Raw genomic sequence first — 18176 nt, forward strand, 5'->3', positions numbered from 1 at the left:
GAAACGGCGAGCGCACAAAACAACAGACGATCATCACCCGATAACGACGCTATGTTTGCACGAGCAGGATAAGCTAGGCATTTATGATGGTCTGTACCACTTACGTGACAAACACACAAGGAAGTCATAATTGAAACCGTTTCGGAGCAATGAAATGATACCTGCCAGACGAATCATTTTTAGGCCATCATCCCCAGATGTCATCTGCGGATCTTGTAGTGCCTAATCAAAGCTCGATTCCCTGCAATCCCCATTTGTAAAATTTATGAAGAATTTGTAAGTCGTTCTAGATCTTGTGAAAGAGTTGATATAAGTTCCGGCAATAAAACATTTTCGCAATTAGAGAAAATAGGAGAACAATACTGGCTGCAGAACTCATACCGATATTGAAATTGAAGTCATTGTCTTGTGCTGAACAATAGAATCAGTTTATGATTGTAAACGTCTTCCCGGTCCCATGCACCCGAGAAATTTATTCATTAAGACATGCGACATCCAGAACACGGGACACTTCATTTAACGCAACAAACTCTTACAGACTGTGCCGAATTAGCAGACTTAAACGGTAACACGCCTTATTGACATATACAAGAAAACTGTCAGAAAAAAAAGTTCATTGGACTATTTATGTTCCATCTTTGTACCAAATTGTTTATACGGCGCTTGGCGAACGTTATGTAAGAGGCACTTTATAGATCATTTAAGACAACCGCGCATCGTGATTGACCTACCTTTCACAAGTTCAGTATGTGAGTAGTAAGGGAAATAATTTCTATCGTTACGTCTGTCCGGAGCAGACAACGACACACACAAAGAATCGGTAAAAAATGGCCATGGCGTTAAAGGAGATTTTCTAAACCGTAGTACTTGCCACTGATGACTAAAATGCCAGGCATTTAGACGCTACCACTTATATACCTTTTATGGCGCCTTCATAACGTATGCAGTTCAATGTCCAAACGCCATTATATGTATTTTTGGAGTCCTAAAAGGTACGCATCGCTGTTGCGCATATCAAGGTCCGCACTCCTGGTGGCCATGCCCTAAACCTTAAGTTCCACAAGGGAAATCAGCTTTCCACTGTAAAGATCGTTTTCTCGACGACGTCGCTGCGCCTCCCCGCCAGAGTTTGTATCCCAGTAGTGAGAGCGATATAAATAGGGGAACAGCAGGGGAGCAACGTCCAAACATTTGTTTCCCCCCTTCTTGCTCCCCTTCACCAAAGCAGCACCCTGTGCCGCCTCCTTGCTGTTCTTATAGAACTTTGCACCCCCCCCCCCTTCTGAGCTACCCTTCATCGCTCACGTGTGTTTTCACGTAGTAGAGCCAACGAGTCACTTTTGCTGCGAAGTAGTATATGTCTCACCCCCGCACTTTTCATACCGCTGGAGCCCCTTGACTCGGCGCCCATTCTTGCTCCTCGTCGCCACCGCCGACGCCTATTTAACACCTGTTATACCTCTTCATCACCACCGATGCCTCTTTCAGAAGTTGCGCAATCGGCTGACAACGGTGGAAGCGCCGTTACGAGATGATTGCGGAGAATATGCAGAGGCTCAAATGGGCGTCAAAACCCCGCAAAGCCGCTGCCGCCGAACGTGTAGCCGCTACCGTTCCGCCTAGAATTCCACCTCATGTAGCAGCGGCAAATCCCGCTCGGATGTAGAGCAACTTTGCTGCTTGCCACCCCAACGTGAGCCCATAATTTCTCTTCAGCCAGGAAGGCTTTCTGAGTGGCGCTTTCGCAAGTGTGTTTCGCGCCTAAGCACACTCCCATCACCATTTGCCGGTTTGTTCGTGCACGGGTTGGGGGTGGAAGGAGGGGGTGTGCATGTGTGTGTGCATGTGTGCATGTCTGTATGTCCGTACCAATGGCGCACCCATCGTGCTGGTGGGAGATTTAAACGTGGCGGTCCCACGGCTCAATGCAACTAGTCCGCTGTTCTCCGTAGTCGAGCGGTTTGGGTTTGGGCCGGTATCTTACACTGTCACTAAGATGCCTACGACGCGGGACAGAAACGCAGCCAAATATTTCTCGGCAAGATTAAAGCTTCAGTCCTTCAAATTTTTAGCTCGCTAAAGGACGTACGCAAGTTATTTGTTCGGAGGAAGAAGAGCGGGAATTGAAGGAGCGTGAGACCGCACAGAAGCGCGAATGGACAAGAAAACAACGAAAAGCCGCTGCTGCCGCAGTTACCACCGCAAGTTCCAGCTCATAGGTAGCTGCCCATTCACCCCGGATGAACAGCAACCTGCCGGCTTACATTCCCCCCGGATAACGAGCAACCTTCCCGCTTGGAACATCGACGTGAGCCAATGTTTCTTGTTCAGCTTGAAGGGCGACATTTTCGCCGGAGGCTTCCCAAATAAGCACGCGCACATCACCTGTTGTCGCTTGATGCGCGGTGCAGGGGGAGTGGGGGAGAGGGATGGAGGGAGGGGAGCACGTGAACCCGCAGTTACGGGCTTCATGTCATCACGTATTATATGACCGTTGTGCTTGCGGGAGGTATCAACGTGGACATAAAACGGCCGGATGCGACCTGTCCCGCCTCCCCCATGGTCGAGCGAAGTGGATTGGTGTTTTCCAGAGACAGTAAGATTCCTACGACGCGGGAAGGAGAAAGAGCTCAATATTTGTCGGCTAGAATATGCCTTGAGCCTTTCCAAGTTTAATTCTGTTAATTACCTAGGAAGTATCCTCAATCGCAAATTACAAACAAACGATATGTTTCGTGCAATCCGTCGACTGCGTTCAACTTCGTTCGTCTTTCATCTGCACAGAGTGGAAGTGCACTAAGTTCTATTTGTCGACTCGACAAGTTTGACACCAAATAGGAAAATTCTAACGAATGCCATAAAAATCAAAAGACTTCAAAACTACCGTGGGCTCACAAAGTATGCATAGAATATCTGTGTAGAATTTACCTGTCCTATCAGCATGTTGCAAGTGTCCCAGCTCCAGTGGCACAAGCATTATAAGAGATTCAGTCCAAAAAAGAAGTCGCGTACACTTTGATTTTAAAATCATTTTAATGGTACACAACCTGCATTTTAAATTTTGGGCACAGCTGCGCATCTGTGCCTGCAATTGCTGCAGACTGCTGTGGTTCTGTTCGTGTCCGGGGATATATCAGTTGGGCGTGCAGCCTGTCTTAGCCTTTCGGCATCAGGCACTCCTTGGGCATTGCTTTGTGTGAGAATGGCTTATCGAAGACGACGTCGTAGATATTTCTGATTCTTGTAAATGCTTTGCCACCGTATGTGTGTAAAGTTGAAATAGACCAAGATTAGACACCGACGAAGGAGGACACGCGCTTGTAGTAATACTTTACACTTGTCACTTGAATGTGCCCTGCTGCACTCTCCAAAGAACCCGGCCTTATCGTAAAGCCCGTGGTAGAGTATTGCAGACACACAGACTCCGTTCAGCCGTCTCGAAAGCTAAAATGACAAACATAGATGAATTACTTTCCCTAGGAATTTTCTTCGGCTAACTATTTGGAATAACAGCCTATATCTGCTCCGCTGTAGACAATGGACAACTTGTTTAGGTTCTTTAAAGACGAGATGTAGTGAGCTGTCAAGCTTCACCATCAAGACAACAAAGGGCAGTTCATGCAAGTTTCACTGCAAAACACAAACTGACATTTGAAAATAATTGGCAAAACGAGGTATTGTGACAAAATAATTCAGGAAGTCACATTTGTACATAGTGAATATTTATGTGCACAGTTAGGCATCGGTCTATTTTTTTTTTTTGAAGTCCACCGGTTTGCTACACTGGGATGAATGACCTGGATATCACATGCTTACAATTATTTCCATACTTATTCTGATATATTTATTTGGTCAAGAAGATGTTAGTAGTGTGGGTATTCAAGAGAGGTAACTCCCTCAAAAAACATGTAACGACTACGATGCCCTCACTTAAAGGGACACTGAAGTGATTTGTGAACATCGTGGTATTACTAGCGCAAATTGTAGCCTGGAGAGAAGGCCATGTTTGGAGGACTCTCGCTCGCGTTTACGCGACTTTATTCAGTAGAAAAATCTATTCTAAAATGCTGTCCTCCTCTTTACAACCTCCTTGCCGATTTCCTATAACGATTCGTACGATGCCAACACGAGATGGCTTGGCTTGACTGCGCAACTCCACGCTCGCCGATCCTGCTACAGAATCAGTCGGCCAAGCGTTAAGTCGTCCGGTCGCCGGCGGGTCGTGGAAGTTCGTTCGCTAAGCTGAAAGTAAGCCGTGAGGTGTTTGTGCTTGGAAGAATGTACCTTTAATTTGTTAATTTGTAGACTGTATCGAGCTCAAAGTTAAAGTAGCTTCACACAAGCGCACATGCAACGCTTCGCTTACTCGTACGGTAGTAGAAAAATCTAAGGCCATTTCAAGGCCGCAGAAGGGTCCGCGAAGTTGATATAGGTACTAATTAATCAAAATGAATTGAATCTTTATTGTACTGCGTAAAACTAACGTGCAGGAAGCATTTTTTTCTCTCATTGATTGTAGGGTTTAACGCACCGACGCAACGCAGGCGATGAGCGCACCGTAGTGGAGGCGTCCGGATGAATTTTGACCACCTGGGGATCTTTAACGTGCGGCAAAATCTCGAACACACGGGCGTTTGTGCTTTTCGCCTCCATCAGAAAACCGGCCGCCGCGGCCGGGAATCGAACCCACATCCTCATGCTCAGCAGCACAACACCTTAGCCACTGAGCCACCGCGGCGGGTCACTTTTTTTGTTGGGTGAACTAGCGCAGCGGTCAGCAGCCCGACGACGCTTTTCCGCGTTTGGGTGACGCTTACTGCAAGAGCGCTATTTAAGAAATAGTCATGTAAGCTGCTTGTAATGCTAAAACTAAATAAAAATTTAAACTGGCTATACATTATATACTTCAAAGTTCCACCCCTGGCAGCGCTGGCTTATGGCAGAGTTGTCTGGAGCACTAGCCATATTGTTAAGCAGTTAGCAAGTTGGAATCCCCGATAGGGCATGATTGTGTTTATTTAAGTTGATTTATTTGTTTTTGGGCAATGTTTTCTATACTGCATTCACAATTTTTGCGCTGTAGCGTTCATTTACCAACGAGCGAGTTCGCAAAACGCGTGCAGACTGACACTGACGCGCTGCTGGCGATTTCTCGTTGGAGGAGTGTTGCCATAAGCAGCGACTGCTTCGCTGCTTATACCGAACAGTACAGTACCGAATCAGCCGACCCTTGGACTGGTGCGAACACGCTTCTTACGATGCAGGTACGAGCCTGGCAAGCTCCCAAGGTGGGGGAAAAGCGCATCACATTTGAGCGGCTCCGGTGACGTGAGGGCATTCATCCACTGCGTCCGCCGCAGCTAGTGATTGTTGCGATTTGAAGCAGTGCTGGTTGGCTTATCTCACGCATTTACAGCCGGAAACATGGCAGAAGCGCAGTACGCCAATTACTGAGATACTGAGAATGCCCAGCCAACGATAACGTCGGGTGCCAAGCATGTTATTGGAAGGAACCGAAACGTAAACTCGTTTGAATTGTAAGCTTGGACATCGTCCAATCACGTAGCACCATGTATGTACGTCACTGCTTAAGTTGGTGCGGACTCCGAAGACCGTGCACGGCGGTTTTTCTTTTTTTTGGGCTTTATAACCTAAATAACACCTTATCGACCGCATAAACCATGAAAATTATGTTTATTTGTGCCCGTCTACGCAGTTCAAGCAAAACTAGGTGCTTGACAAATTCACTTCACTGTTCCTTTAGGCAATACTCAGCGTTAGATATTGGTGTGTTTTATAATGAGGGGGTGGCAATGTGCACTCACCGGTCTTCTTGCTGACGTCGGAAGAGTAGAGGTCGACCATGCTGCCAGCAACCATCAGGACAACGAGAATGCCAAAGAGAGCCCTACGAAAGCGTGCATCATACTGCTGTACTCCGACTGCTTTGAGTAAGTAAATGCTCACATACGAATTAATCCACAACATGAAGATATATAGTGACCGGTAATAACTGAAATTTCAAATATTACATGTCCACACATTTTCAAATGTGCGTATTGCCTAATTTCAATGTTCCAATATCCCAGGTTGTGTTCCACGAATTCCTGCAATATGACGGGACTTAAGCAGTATAAAGACGAAAGAGGCGACCAGTCCCCCCATGAAAAGCTAATCCAAGTCGTGTCGACCGTGTTTCCAGTCAAGGGTCGCACGTGGTTTTTCGCTTCTGCTACAGGAAGGCGCATCATCATCCACTAGGGCATACAGCTTGCCAAAATTACTGGCAGCCGAGAACACAAACGTACCACTGCTCTCCCACAACGTTTTTGAACCTATTGTTGACACAATAAATGAATTGTATAATCGCTGGTTTCTCCTTCTTACATTCAGGTGCTTTCTCCGGCGAGCGACTGCGAGTTACCGCCAAATCTTGTTGGACAAACTGTGAAGGACGAGGTCAGGAACACTTTCCGTGTGCCGACGGTTTACATGTGCCTTAAAGCTGTCACTCGTGCGATGTTGACGGGACCTGTGCAAGGAATATTTCCAAACCGCCATCCAGACCCTTCGTTTCACAAGCTTTTATAACCCATATCTCAGCTCAATCCCTTTTATTAGAGTGTTCTGCACAGATAACAGCTTGGTCTCAATGGCAAAGACTCCCCTGTGGTAACCGAAGAACCTGCGCTGACAGGCTTAACCAACACTCTCTCAACCTCCCTAACCAAAGCCACCTCGTCGCTGCCCATACGCATGCTCCGCTTGCGGCATAATTTTTCCAGCTGGGTTTCCACAGCACCGCTAAGCTGTTACGTTTCCGAGAATCCTTGTCAGCTCCACAAAACGCCAGCTGTCTTACCTGTTGGCCAGCTGTAGCACGTGAGCCCATCTACTGGACAGTTCATGCGTCTGGGATGCGGCAGTTCAAGCCAACTCTAACGTTCACATCTCGACCCAGGTAGGTTGTAGGACCAGTAGGAAGGAAGGAAGCAAACTTTATTTTCCTAAGCACCCTTAGTCCAGGGCGCCGTCTTGGGAAGCTGTGGCCATGGCTTTCTCCGCTATGGACGTCCGCAGGAGCTGTGTCGCAGCACTGGGGTTAGCCAGACTAGCCTCCCAGGATGCCAGAGTTGGATTCCGGATGCGGGTCAGTTTTGGATGTCGATCACAGGCCCATACTTTGTGGAATATGTTTGGGTACCCTCCGCTGAACGAGCAAGCAGGGGTGCCGCGTAAATTTGGAAAGCTGTGTGTAAGATGTTCACTGGGTAATGTGCTAGTCTGTATCTGTCGGAGGAGGACGGACTGCCGCCTTCTGAGTGTACGATATGGGGAGGGATGTACTTTGCGCTGCGTACGAAAAGACTGGAGGTATTCGCACGGGCTGAAAGACGGCTGTGCATGGCTTAAGCTTGACGAGAGCTGGTCAGGTGCCGGTAAATATTTGCTCGGGCGAGCGTATGTGTCCGCTTATTTCCTGCTAAACCCTCGTGCCCAGGAGTCCAAATAATGTGGAACGTGTGCGTTTTGTAGTCTAGTACGTCTTTGATGACGCGGGCTGTGCGGTGATGCAGGTCATTTCTGATCAATTGCCTGCAGGCGGCTTGCGAATCGGTGACGATGATGATGGGTGTTTGCGGACGAACTATGTGGGTGGTAGCGGCGTACACGGCTTGTGCAATAGCTCGAGTTAATAGGTTGTCGATAGCATGTACGTCTGGTTCGATCAGGACGTGTTCGTAGTTTAGGGGTCCGACGACAGCCGTGATGCCTCCCTCATATTCCCCAGGATGTGCTTCAACGTAGTGAACGTCCGTGATGGGGCCGAGGCGCTGCGGCGTTTTCGAGAGGATGTTGGTCCTGGTGTGCCGTTCAGCATGCCGGTCGGGGTTCATGTTCTTTGGCAGGGGAGCGATGGTGATGCGTGCTCGGTGTTCAAGGGAGAGGCATCTTTCTTCCTGCGATGCGGATGGTGGTGGGTCCGTAGAGTAGCCGAGTTCACGCAGGATCGCACTGCCTTGCTCGTTGCTACGGAGTCGGTGGAACTATCGTAGGCGCTGCCCACTTGGGAGCTCCTCCAGTGTGTTGGGGACTGCCGTGGCCTTGATCGCTTGTGTCGATGTATATTGCGGCACTCCCAGTGCTTCCTTTAAGGCCTTCTTTCGAACTACATTTATGCCTTCGAGTTCCGTATTCGTAGAATTTTGATTTGGGAGGGGATAAAATATACGGGAGTCGATGAGCGCTGCGCTAAGTCGCACAAAGTCGGCCTCTCGCATCCCCCTGTACCGACTGGCTATGCGGTGTAGCATATGAATCACCTGTGTCCCTTGATCTAGCAGCTTTCGAATGATCACAGTTCCTTTGGCATTACTCTGGCTTTTGAGAACGAGAACCCTGATGTGAGAGTATTGGGGAATTGTTAAGCGATCCGCACGCAGAAAAAGGAACTCACTGCCAACCAGCTGCGCTGATGACGTCGTGGATGGCTCTCAGTGTAATATCATCCTTCACGCTAGAAATGTCTCACAAACGCTGCCGTTCTTTCTTGTCCCGTGGTATGAATGACATCGTTCGTTGTTGCTCAGTGCAGCTTGTATTCCAACGATATAACACTCCAAAATAATAATCTCGGGCCCAAGTTAAACGCAACACTCACGGACATGACGTGAATGCGCAGTCATAGACAAATGTAATGCGAACACGAAAATATCAGCCAAAACACACCTCACTGAAATATACTCTTCGTGGATGTCAAATACTGGCACGCTATTGGTGCGTTTGGAGGCCACATTTTCCAAATTTGTTACTACAATTAAGCCACGCGTCAACTGGACCTGCGTGAAAAGAAAGCGCGCTATTTGTGTGTTCTGATTCATATTTTCATGTTCGCATCTCATTTGTCTATGACTGTGCGTTTTGACCGACCACCTAGACATCAATGTCGCTCTGTCCCTCGTTGCATTTGTTTACAAACTCTTCCGTCGAAATATTGCAGGCTCCTCCCACTTTACAACATAACTGGGAGCCCCCACCTCTAGCCGTTGGATACTTTGCTTGTTACTGTGATCGTCCCATCCATGGAGAATGCAGTGGACGCTATTGTTCGCGCGGAGGACCATGCGCGCATGCTAGCTGGTATACGGTGCAGCGCCCTTACAGCTGGCTATAAAATTTGTTACCAGCCCCGTCACGAGCATGTGTAGTTGAATCAGGGCTCCCTGGTGCTTCCCAGCATAGGCTATATAGATAGCGACCTAGCTATTCTCGGCGATTAGACGTGCCGAATTAGTTAGTGCTTGTTTGGCATTTTTAAATTCCTTCCGACGCACTGCACCGGGTTGCGCTGCACTTAATACCTATTTCTCCGTTGTATAATCGTTTAAGCGGCCTGCCGTAGTTGTTAATTTGTGTTTTTCTATGTGTCTTGCGATCAGTCTTTGCCGATTTCCCCTGCGGGAAGTGCACACCTTCTGTGGCCTCGACAGTTGGGTGAAATAAAAGTCTCTATAACGCGAATTCTGAAAGCAAGCACCAAACGGTGTCCACCGAACGCGCAGCCACACGTAAATCGTTTCAAAAAAGCATCTATGGCTGCTAACCATTCGCTACACGTTTCATAGCGTTCCACGTGTCTCAAAGAGCGCGCACGTCAGAAATAATGAAAAAATGTTTGTGCCATAGCATGGATCAGAAGAAATAAACACGAAGAACCACACCGCGAGAACTGTTCTATATAGTGCACCAGAAAAAAATCAATTCCCGTTGGCGTTTACGACGTGTTTAATAGCACAAGTATAACCATAAACACAAAATAAGGAGCGTCCATTCGGAATTTATCTCTCAGTGAAGGAATCGGCTGTGGAGGAATCGACTGTGGAGGAATCGACTGAAGGACCGGCGACAAACCTAGCCAAAAGAAACGCTTTCGCGTAGGAATATCCTGAAGGACCTCTTGCAGCGTTTTTGCATCGTACTTGCATTGCACTATCGTACGCGATGATATCTGTTGCGTACACCTGAGCGAAACCGGAAGCAGCACAGCAAAGGCAATTTTCTTTCACCCGGTTCTCACCGCTTCGGTATTGGCGGAATGGGTCAAAAAGACATCCCGAAGATGACCGCTGTTGTCACCGAACGCATTCTTCGTGGACGGCTCTCATGCCAACTTTGTCATTTGTTGTGGTTATTAGTTACCCCAAGTGAGCTCCTACAAGAGTGACTCCAGTTTTGGTAAAACGCCGCAGCTGTTTAAGAGGTTGCCGTCGTTTAGCGCTACCATCACTGGATAAACAGTCTGTTTTCGCGCGAGAATGGCGCTTCCAAGCACAGGATGGCCCGCATGTAGGAGCTGCTTTATACAAGTTTAAGCCTTCCTTGTGAACTATTGCACGTGCATCGAAGAGCTTCACAAAAACAGCTTCCCAACGTAAAGCCTAAGCCGATAAAGTTTCCCGATGTTTAAATGAAGTGAAATGCTCGAAAATCAAGAATGCTAGACGACCAAGCAGATATGGCTGCAGTGTGTTTACTAGTGCATGTTGACGTTTGCATAGATAGGAAGAGATTCTAGACTCACGCGTAATGTCTCGGTACTGGACAGTTTTATATTTACTGATCGGTACAATCGGTATTGATTGGTACGACCGCTACATTTTATGCGAGCAGTCGCAGGTCGCAAAGCGAGCGAAGTGAAACTAGCGAGGTTATGGATTAAATATTGCACCACCTGATGGAGCACGCTTTCCAAACACGGCAATTCTTCGGCACGCTGGCTGCCGTTGTCGCCGGCAGCTGTGGGCAGGTCGCTATCAGTAAAGCCTATTGTAGTCCTTCCTTGGAAGTCTTCTTGCCTCATTGGTTTATTGTCCAAACGTTTGCCCCTATGCACCAGCTCTTATAAGGTACTGCTCCCGGGGACGTGGATGACATATGATATCCTTCAGGCACGCCCAAAAACTGAGCCTCGCGCCCGCATTGCGCATAAAGCTCCCTTCAAGCGCAACGACAACACACCTTTCAATGCCTTTTTATTGAGTTCAGTGTCAGGTTGGGGCTGGGTAAGCTCAAGTAGCTCCTGCCCAATGCCGGGGTAACGAGTTCATATTTCATGTGTCCACTGAAGTAGTCACAGGCACGTTGAAAGCCATCGCTATTTTTGGGGGTACACACGTAAGTTCTCTCATTGCCCACTGGCAAGAATGAATAACCGCTGTCTTTTGTGGCATGAACTTAACGATAAGCAACTCAGACCTTGAGGACTATTTCTTTCATCAACGGTAGGTAACGCGAACAATTCACAGCATCATTCGTTGAGGCTGCGTAAGAATGTTGTTCCGGGACAAGGTGAGGACTTCGGGACTTAAGCCTATAACAGAAGCCAATCTCGGCCAAAAATCGTCATTGCACTGTTCGGACTGCTCCCTTGCAGGGTAACAATGCGCTTCTAGCCTTCTTCGGGTGTACAATGTAGATTCCATTTGTTATGCCTTCATTAACTCGTTTCGATGCATACTTCGCATTCCAAGAGTAAACATGAAAAGGAGACCTTAATATTTTCGCCTTGTTCACCTGACTACACAACGCGGAAGCATTCGACACAATGATGAATTCGCCCATTTTGTTGATTCGTTTCATATCTAACTACCCGTCGTTCAGCCAGTTATTCTCCTGTCGTGTCAAACCGGTCGTGTCAACTTCATCAAATATACGAGTCTCTATGCTTTGCACCCATTGGCTTCTGGTCACAACTCCGATCATCTGTCCGTGCTGTGCGCATGTACGTCGCACAGTATTTTCCCGCGGGACGCACAATTTCCACTAACCACTCCGCATGCACTAGGTAGTCTGTATGGGTAGGCGTTCGAGTGGGCATGTCTGTGCATGGGGGAAATGCGTGGGTGCATGTGCTTGTACACCCCCAATCGTGCATGATTAAGCGAGGAAGCATTTTCGCGTGCTTTGTATCCTGCAAGAGCGCAGTCCCTGGTTTGAGGCAGGAATTTTTGTTTCCAGAGAAAACTCACGCAACAATGACCTGGGATGTGGTAGGGGTCGATGGGAGTCCTGTCGTGCAGTACTTCACCTCGGGCAGTGCTGCATCTCCGGCAACTGGGAAAAACGGGCAAGAAGCCGTTACCACAGCATCTCTAGTCGTGTGATCTCCCTCTCTTAACGTATAAACTCTCTTGCTTTGCAACGCCTTCTTCACGAACGGCAGCTAATGCAACCAGTCAGTCCGCTGCGAAAAAAAGTCACACCTTTATATTTTACGAAAAAGCAGCAGCACCAGAAACAGCAGCAGGAACTTAACTATTATGCAGGCTTTACAACAGACGTTTTAGTCTTCGCAGCTTGATTTTTGTGTGCCCAGATAAAAGATTGAGCTTTCGCAGGCCAATTATCGTAGGATTCAGACAAAACTTCTGCCCGCTGTCTATGCCTAGCTTTGGCCCCTCATTGTGAAGCTTTTAATTGTGAGTTCCCTGTTGATTGCAATAATAAACAATTTATACTGCAATATAAACATGAAAAGAGGTGGGCGATTAACAGCCATGAGCCCCATTTTTAAAAGAAGGTTTTGTGAATTTTGTGTACGTAATTTTTAGAGGCCCATTTTTTAATCCATGGTTTACTCGGGTTCCAATGTGAATTTTCTGGAAAAATTCCTATCGAGATCGCAAGTTAACAAATACTGCGCAATTTTGCCATATTTCACTTGGAGTAGAGCGAGGTGATAAAATCATTTTAAAACGTACGATGGAAGCAGCAAATCTTCAGAAGACACTACAAATCTCGCTTTTTAAGACAAAGCACAAGACAAATTAGGCACCGTTTGCCAGAGCAGAGTACTCTGCAAAAATTTTGAGAGAGAGAAAGAGAGAGATGACTTTAATGATGCGGGAGATGGGTTTTGAATGGAAGACGTAGAATGATCATCCTTTCCTGCTTCAGCTGTCACTGGGGATTTCTTGAATACCTGGGGCGGTTCCGTTATCCAGACTGACGTCAATTGTTTCTCCCTTGTGGAGATGAGCTGAACAGTCTCTCATTGTTCTTATCTCTTAATATTGTATCGTTTAGGACTGTTGATACCTGCGTTGGTAATATTGTCGGTTGTATATTTTTGGAGCTTATGGCAGTCGTTCTGATTTTAGGTAACGCATTTAACAAGCAGACGTATGCAGCGGTCGGGAATTCAAATGCACTCCACATTTTCACAAGCGCTGTACAATGCAGCAAAGGGATGCAGCATTCGTTGTAATACGCAGTCTCAAACAGCCAGTTCAAGATTGACTGCTAAATAGCTTGTACATCTGTGCTATATCTTTCATTACCGTAACTAAGATGAATAGGCGTTCAAACCATTGAACTTTTGACGCTCTTCCGCGGGTCTAAAATCAGCGGTAGAGCCATCTTCTTCAAAAAGTACTCCAGTTTTCCACTTATGACAAAAACGTACAACTATAGTAATAACAATTGTATAAAATCCCTCTGAGAATGCTGTGACAAGGCAGCAACTTTCTTTGCACAGTAGCAGAACGCCAGCAACATTGGAATGCCTCGTATACGAAGAAAATAATACTTTCCGGTTTTAGGATTTAAATGTGTTATAACAGTCGCTGTAATGCCAATGAACGCGATATAGCAGAGGATCAAAAACAGAGACAAATAAAACAAATCTTTGTCGAAGTATGGTAATGATCGACAAATCTCGAACGAGTTTTCAGTCTCAGAAAAAAGAACAAGACCAAAAGTGAAATATATGAACAAAATTTAAAGGTCTACTTAGAGCACAGCCCAAAAGGTAATAATGTAAAACAAACAAAACAAGAATACAGAAAGAATTGGAGGACGCTTATTAGGGATTTTCTTTTGCGTGCAACGCGATACCATTACCTTAATCAGCAATGAGGAAATCTCTGTAGAGCAGCCAGCGAAGATACACGGTAGCGCATCCATCACACGCGTATCATGTGGGAGCGTGCTCAACGGCTTAATAAGTCTACTTTATCGTCGACGGCAGCGTGCGCGCCGTGATGCGGCGGCCGAGGTCGGAACGTAAGGTGCGCGTACGCCACGACGTTACGAAAACCCGCTCCTTTAGACTTGAACGCTCCCGACACAGCGCGCCGTGCCACCCAGCCTCGACGCATCAGCAAACGATATTAAGTTACGCTTGCCTGCATGACAGAAAACAGCGAGCTGCGAAGGTTGGCACGAGAGGGGAATGCAATGATGTGGGAGCAGGTGCCTCAGAGGGAGAAGCCCCAGCCCCCAGTGATCAACCACTGCGACAAACTGTTTTATACTGACTGAAACTGGGAAGCATGTGCGCTGACTCTTATAAGCATACACCGAGTGGCATTTTACCTGTTAAGACTTCAGTGCAGACTATCTAGTAGTATATTAATAATTTGTGGTGGTGAGAGGTTGTTTTTAAATACCCTATTTATTCTTACACGATTCTGTGCGGAGTCGCGCGCGAGCACTATTTAGTTTTACTGGGCTCTTAGCTGACTCGCTTTGGAAATACCTGAAATCTCGTAACTTGTGGTGCTAACTTAAGCAATGACGCTGGAGAAAATGAACGTAATTACCGGCCCCATCATCAACATCCTCATCTTGGATTGCCTTCCCAAGCTTCTTGTGGGTTTCGTTATCACATCATCAAAAAGTAGAAGAAGCGGCCAACTTTCCTTATTTCTCTGCAAGGGATGCCCTATTTGCACGTAAACAAGTTCTTGTCGTGACGTCTTGAGCAAACGTCCCGTGACAAAATCTACTGGTCACTTACTTTATAGCTGTTATGGGCCATGTTCTTTTGTTTTGCTTTTTTTTGCTTTGCACGGGAAGGAAGGGCGCTGTTGCGCTGCGGTGAGTTAGTGGGGGAGTGACTAAATTTTATTTGCCCATTTTAGTTGCGGGTATGCGTCTCCCTCTTTATTTAAACGACGGCCAGGTATTCGGAAATCGCTGGAGGCGCCTAAAGCGAAATAGCATTCGGTGTTTGGCGACCGACTTTCTTCCAGAGTAGATGTTGCCCGCACGATACGTTGCCGTAGGCGGTGGCTCATACGATCAATCATGCAAGTGAAGCGTCGAGATGTTAGCGCTCTCTTCGCGTGGTGTGCTTCCGTGAGCCAACTGACGAGTAAAGCCGGCGTGTTGAGACAGCTCTCCCCGGAGAGCTCCGCAGGTGAGAGCACTGATTTGAACGACGCCTCCAAAGGGTCTACAACACGACGGCATCGATAGATCTGCTGAAGAATCGAGCCAGCAACAAAGGACGAAGTTTGCAACCACCAGTTTTGCGCTCTGTATCATATATGCTACAAGTCGCATTATCATCAGCAATAGCATATGTATCAAGACTAATGAGCAGCTCCCATTGCACCATCAGCCCATTAGGGTTTAGGACACACGATCGGAGACTACCACGTGATCATGTGCAATCCAGCCACAAGGATATGCGCGCAGGCTTGTAGCAGCGGAGGAATAAGTGCGGCAGAAGGTGCTCTGCGCGTGATATCGCCAATCTTCTGGATGGTTGGACCTATGCTCGTCTGGCTTCTACTCCTGCAAATAAACGCCCTTCAACCCCCTACCAGAGGGTCGCCCTCTACACATGCATCAACGCGCCGCTGTGCTTATCACAGGAACGAAGCCCGTGCTTTGATGTGGCCACTGCAGTCATGTGAATAGACCCTGTGTGCATCCGGGCGGCAAGCTAGAGTTACTACATTCAGATTGTCCTTGCAATGACGGTGTACATAGTAAATGTGCCCTTGAAGTATCGCTCTTGATGTGAGCGCACTCAACAGCTGAGTGGGATGCTTGCACGGGCAGCTGTGGGATGGGGACTTCCAAATACAAGTGCCGCCGCTTTTACATCCCCCAGTTGATGAAAAGCGGAAAGCTTATGTCACGTAAAGTTTGATAACTCCGCCCTTCACACGCCGTATCGTAGCGGGAAATCGTGAGTCAATTTGATGTGCATCTCCTGCCCCCGTGCCTGTTTTACTAGGCCTAATTACCCACATCGATGGTACAATACGAAGGTAATTATAGATGAGCCACGTGCACTTTGGCGATACTTTGTCCTACCCTTATTTCCTTGGTGCAGAAACACAGAGAGGTCAGAGCCAACATGCACTTCATAAACCAGAGCCAACACCGTTCCTTCAGTTGCGAGGGGTCGTGGTGCTCTATCAAATTTCTATGGCGAGCCTCACCTGACCATAACATTTTCCTGTGTAGTATTATACACCCATTTCTATTATTTCTCATCCCCACTTTGTGTTCTCCACATAAGCAGCCATTCAACTGAAAAGATGAATCGCCTTCACAAGACTAAGCCGTCCAGATGTCCAAAAGTCATCTGTACCCACGCAGTCGTCGCTTCTATTGCCCTGAAACGGTAAACCTTTTGGCCGTACTGGCTGCCAAAGCTGTGAGCGGTCACAGGATCACATACCTACAATAAGCATAGTGAATCACCTGGAGTAACAGAAAGGTGCATTGCGTCTACCAGCAGAGTTACGGTATCCAGAACTCGGCACTAGTTCCTTATACATTATTTGTAGGTTCAAGCTTGAATGTTGCTCATCACTTTACCGACTGTAGTGTTTATGGAGCGCGAGACACGGATAACCGACACGTTTTGCGTTCAGTCTAAGCGTGTTTATTTTTCAATTCTCCTACTCGGTATCGCGCCCTCGTTATTACTTCGTCGGGCCGCCCAGGCCCGCACCTCCCCGGCTTCCCGCCGTCGGCTCAGCATTTTATTGCGTCTAAGCAGTAAACAAACAGCCCATCTCCTCACTCACAGCCTTCCTTTTACAGGCGATGGACCGGCTTGCCAACGCGTCACCTTCGTGTCTTGTAGCCTTGTTGGGAGGATGAGTTTCCTGGGCCTCATTTCTTCCGGGTGGAATTTGAACGTCTTGGCTCGGTACCCCTCCAACCTTATCCATCCTTGCGTCTTACGACGCTCGCAGGGTGTTGGTTCATTCGACGAGTGTTGGACTTCAACTGCAGGGAGTGGGGCACAGTGGATTCTGTTCCTTGTCAATTGGTCTGTGTATATATTCATAATGTAAGACCACAGAGACCCCAGCGGTGAAAGTGCCTTGTTTTTTTCATGTCCACACCGTTTTCTTTGGCTCTATATCTCGGAGTATCCGAGGACTGTGGCTTTTGTAATGGCTTCTCCCCAGCTCTGCTGCTCGGCGCAGTTCTCACGTCTGGAGTGCTTGCTTGTCGACCACCGCGCGGTCTAGCGAAGTCCACGCTGCCAGTTGAGACGTTCTCAGACGACGTCCAATTAATAAATCGGCAGGGTTAAAGCTATTTGCAAGTACCGTAACTCTGTGAGCCTGAAGAGCAACATAAGTGCCACCAGTTATCTGTAGGCTCTTGTTTAAGATCCACGCGGCTGCCTCAATGAAGTAACTTCTTTGCGGAAACCTGGCTCTTGATGTTACGTGTTCGAAGCCCAATTCTTTTGCAAAGTGGTGGAAAGCAGATCCATAATCTAATAAAAGAAAATGAATGAAACTGGTCCCAAAAATTCCAAGAAAGCTTCCACTGTTGCGAAGAGCTCCCTGCAGCAATGGAGTACTTGAACTGTACGACGCAGCAAAACCACCAAGGCTCACGTGTGATGCGTGCGCCAATGGCGTGGCTGTCGTTACCACTGATGTGTTCAATGGTGGCGCACGCTTGTGGAACGTTCGCTACAGCAGAAACAAGTAATGCGGACATTGTAAGAGATGGGCTTGCAATTCTGTTTGGGATGCAGAAATGTCATAGATACCTCTGTAGACGACTGCTTACTTCAAACACCAACTTGAAAGACCATCAACCGTTGTTATACATTTTCGACCCAAATAAACAACCAAATTCTATAGAACCATTAAGGTTGTACCGCTGGTTAACCCTGCTCGCTAGTAATCAGCATAGGATTAGTACCGGAAGGGCGGCTCGCCTGGAGATGCAAATGGGTCGTCATGGTTACCATAGGCCCAGTGTCTACTGACGAGTCTGCGAAATATTTTTTACACCTTACAGACATACCACCCACGGCTAAAGAAGTAGCCAAAGAAACTAATAAAGAGAACGGACTCAGAATGGTTCGCGGAATGGCTTTGCCGGGCTGGCCTAAAGCGGTC

The 18176-nt window shown here is 47.4% G+C and overlaps 1 protein-coding gene across 1 annotated transcript in view; it reads right to left on the bottom strand.

The window, feature by feature from the left end:
- Nucleotides 1-18176, bottom strand: part of LOC144136972 (nose resistant to fluoxetine protein 6-like) — a 187564-nt gene that overhangs the window by 105113 nt on the left and 64275 nt on the right. Inside the window, exons 4-5 of the mRNA XM_077669437.1 lie at nt 12030-12114; nt 5826-5908 (exon numbers count right to left, since the gene is read on the bottom strand). Coding sequence (XP_077525563.1) covers nt 5826-5908; nt 12030-12114 — 168 coding nt within the window. The remainder of the gene's footprint in view (nt 1-5825; nt 5909-12029; nt 12115-18176) is intronic.

Source organism: Haemaphysalis longicornis, unplaced genomic scaffold, assembly GCF_048455015.1.
Source record: "Haemaphysalis longicornis isolate Haplotype H1 unplaced genomic scaffold, Haemaphysalis longicornis Haplotype H1 scaffold_1, whole genome shotgun sequence".
Lineage (NCBI taxonomy): Eukaryota > Metazoa > Arthropoda > Arachnida > Ixodida > Ixodidae > Haemaphysalis > Haemaphysalis longicornis.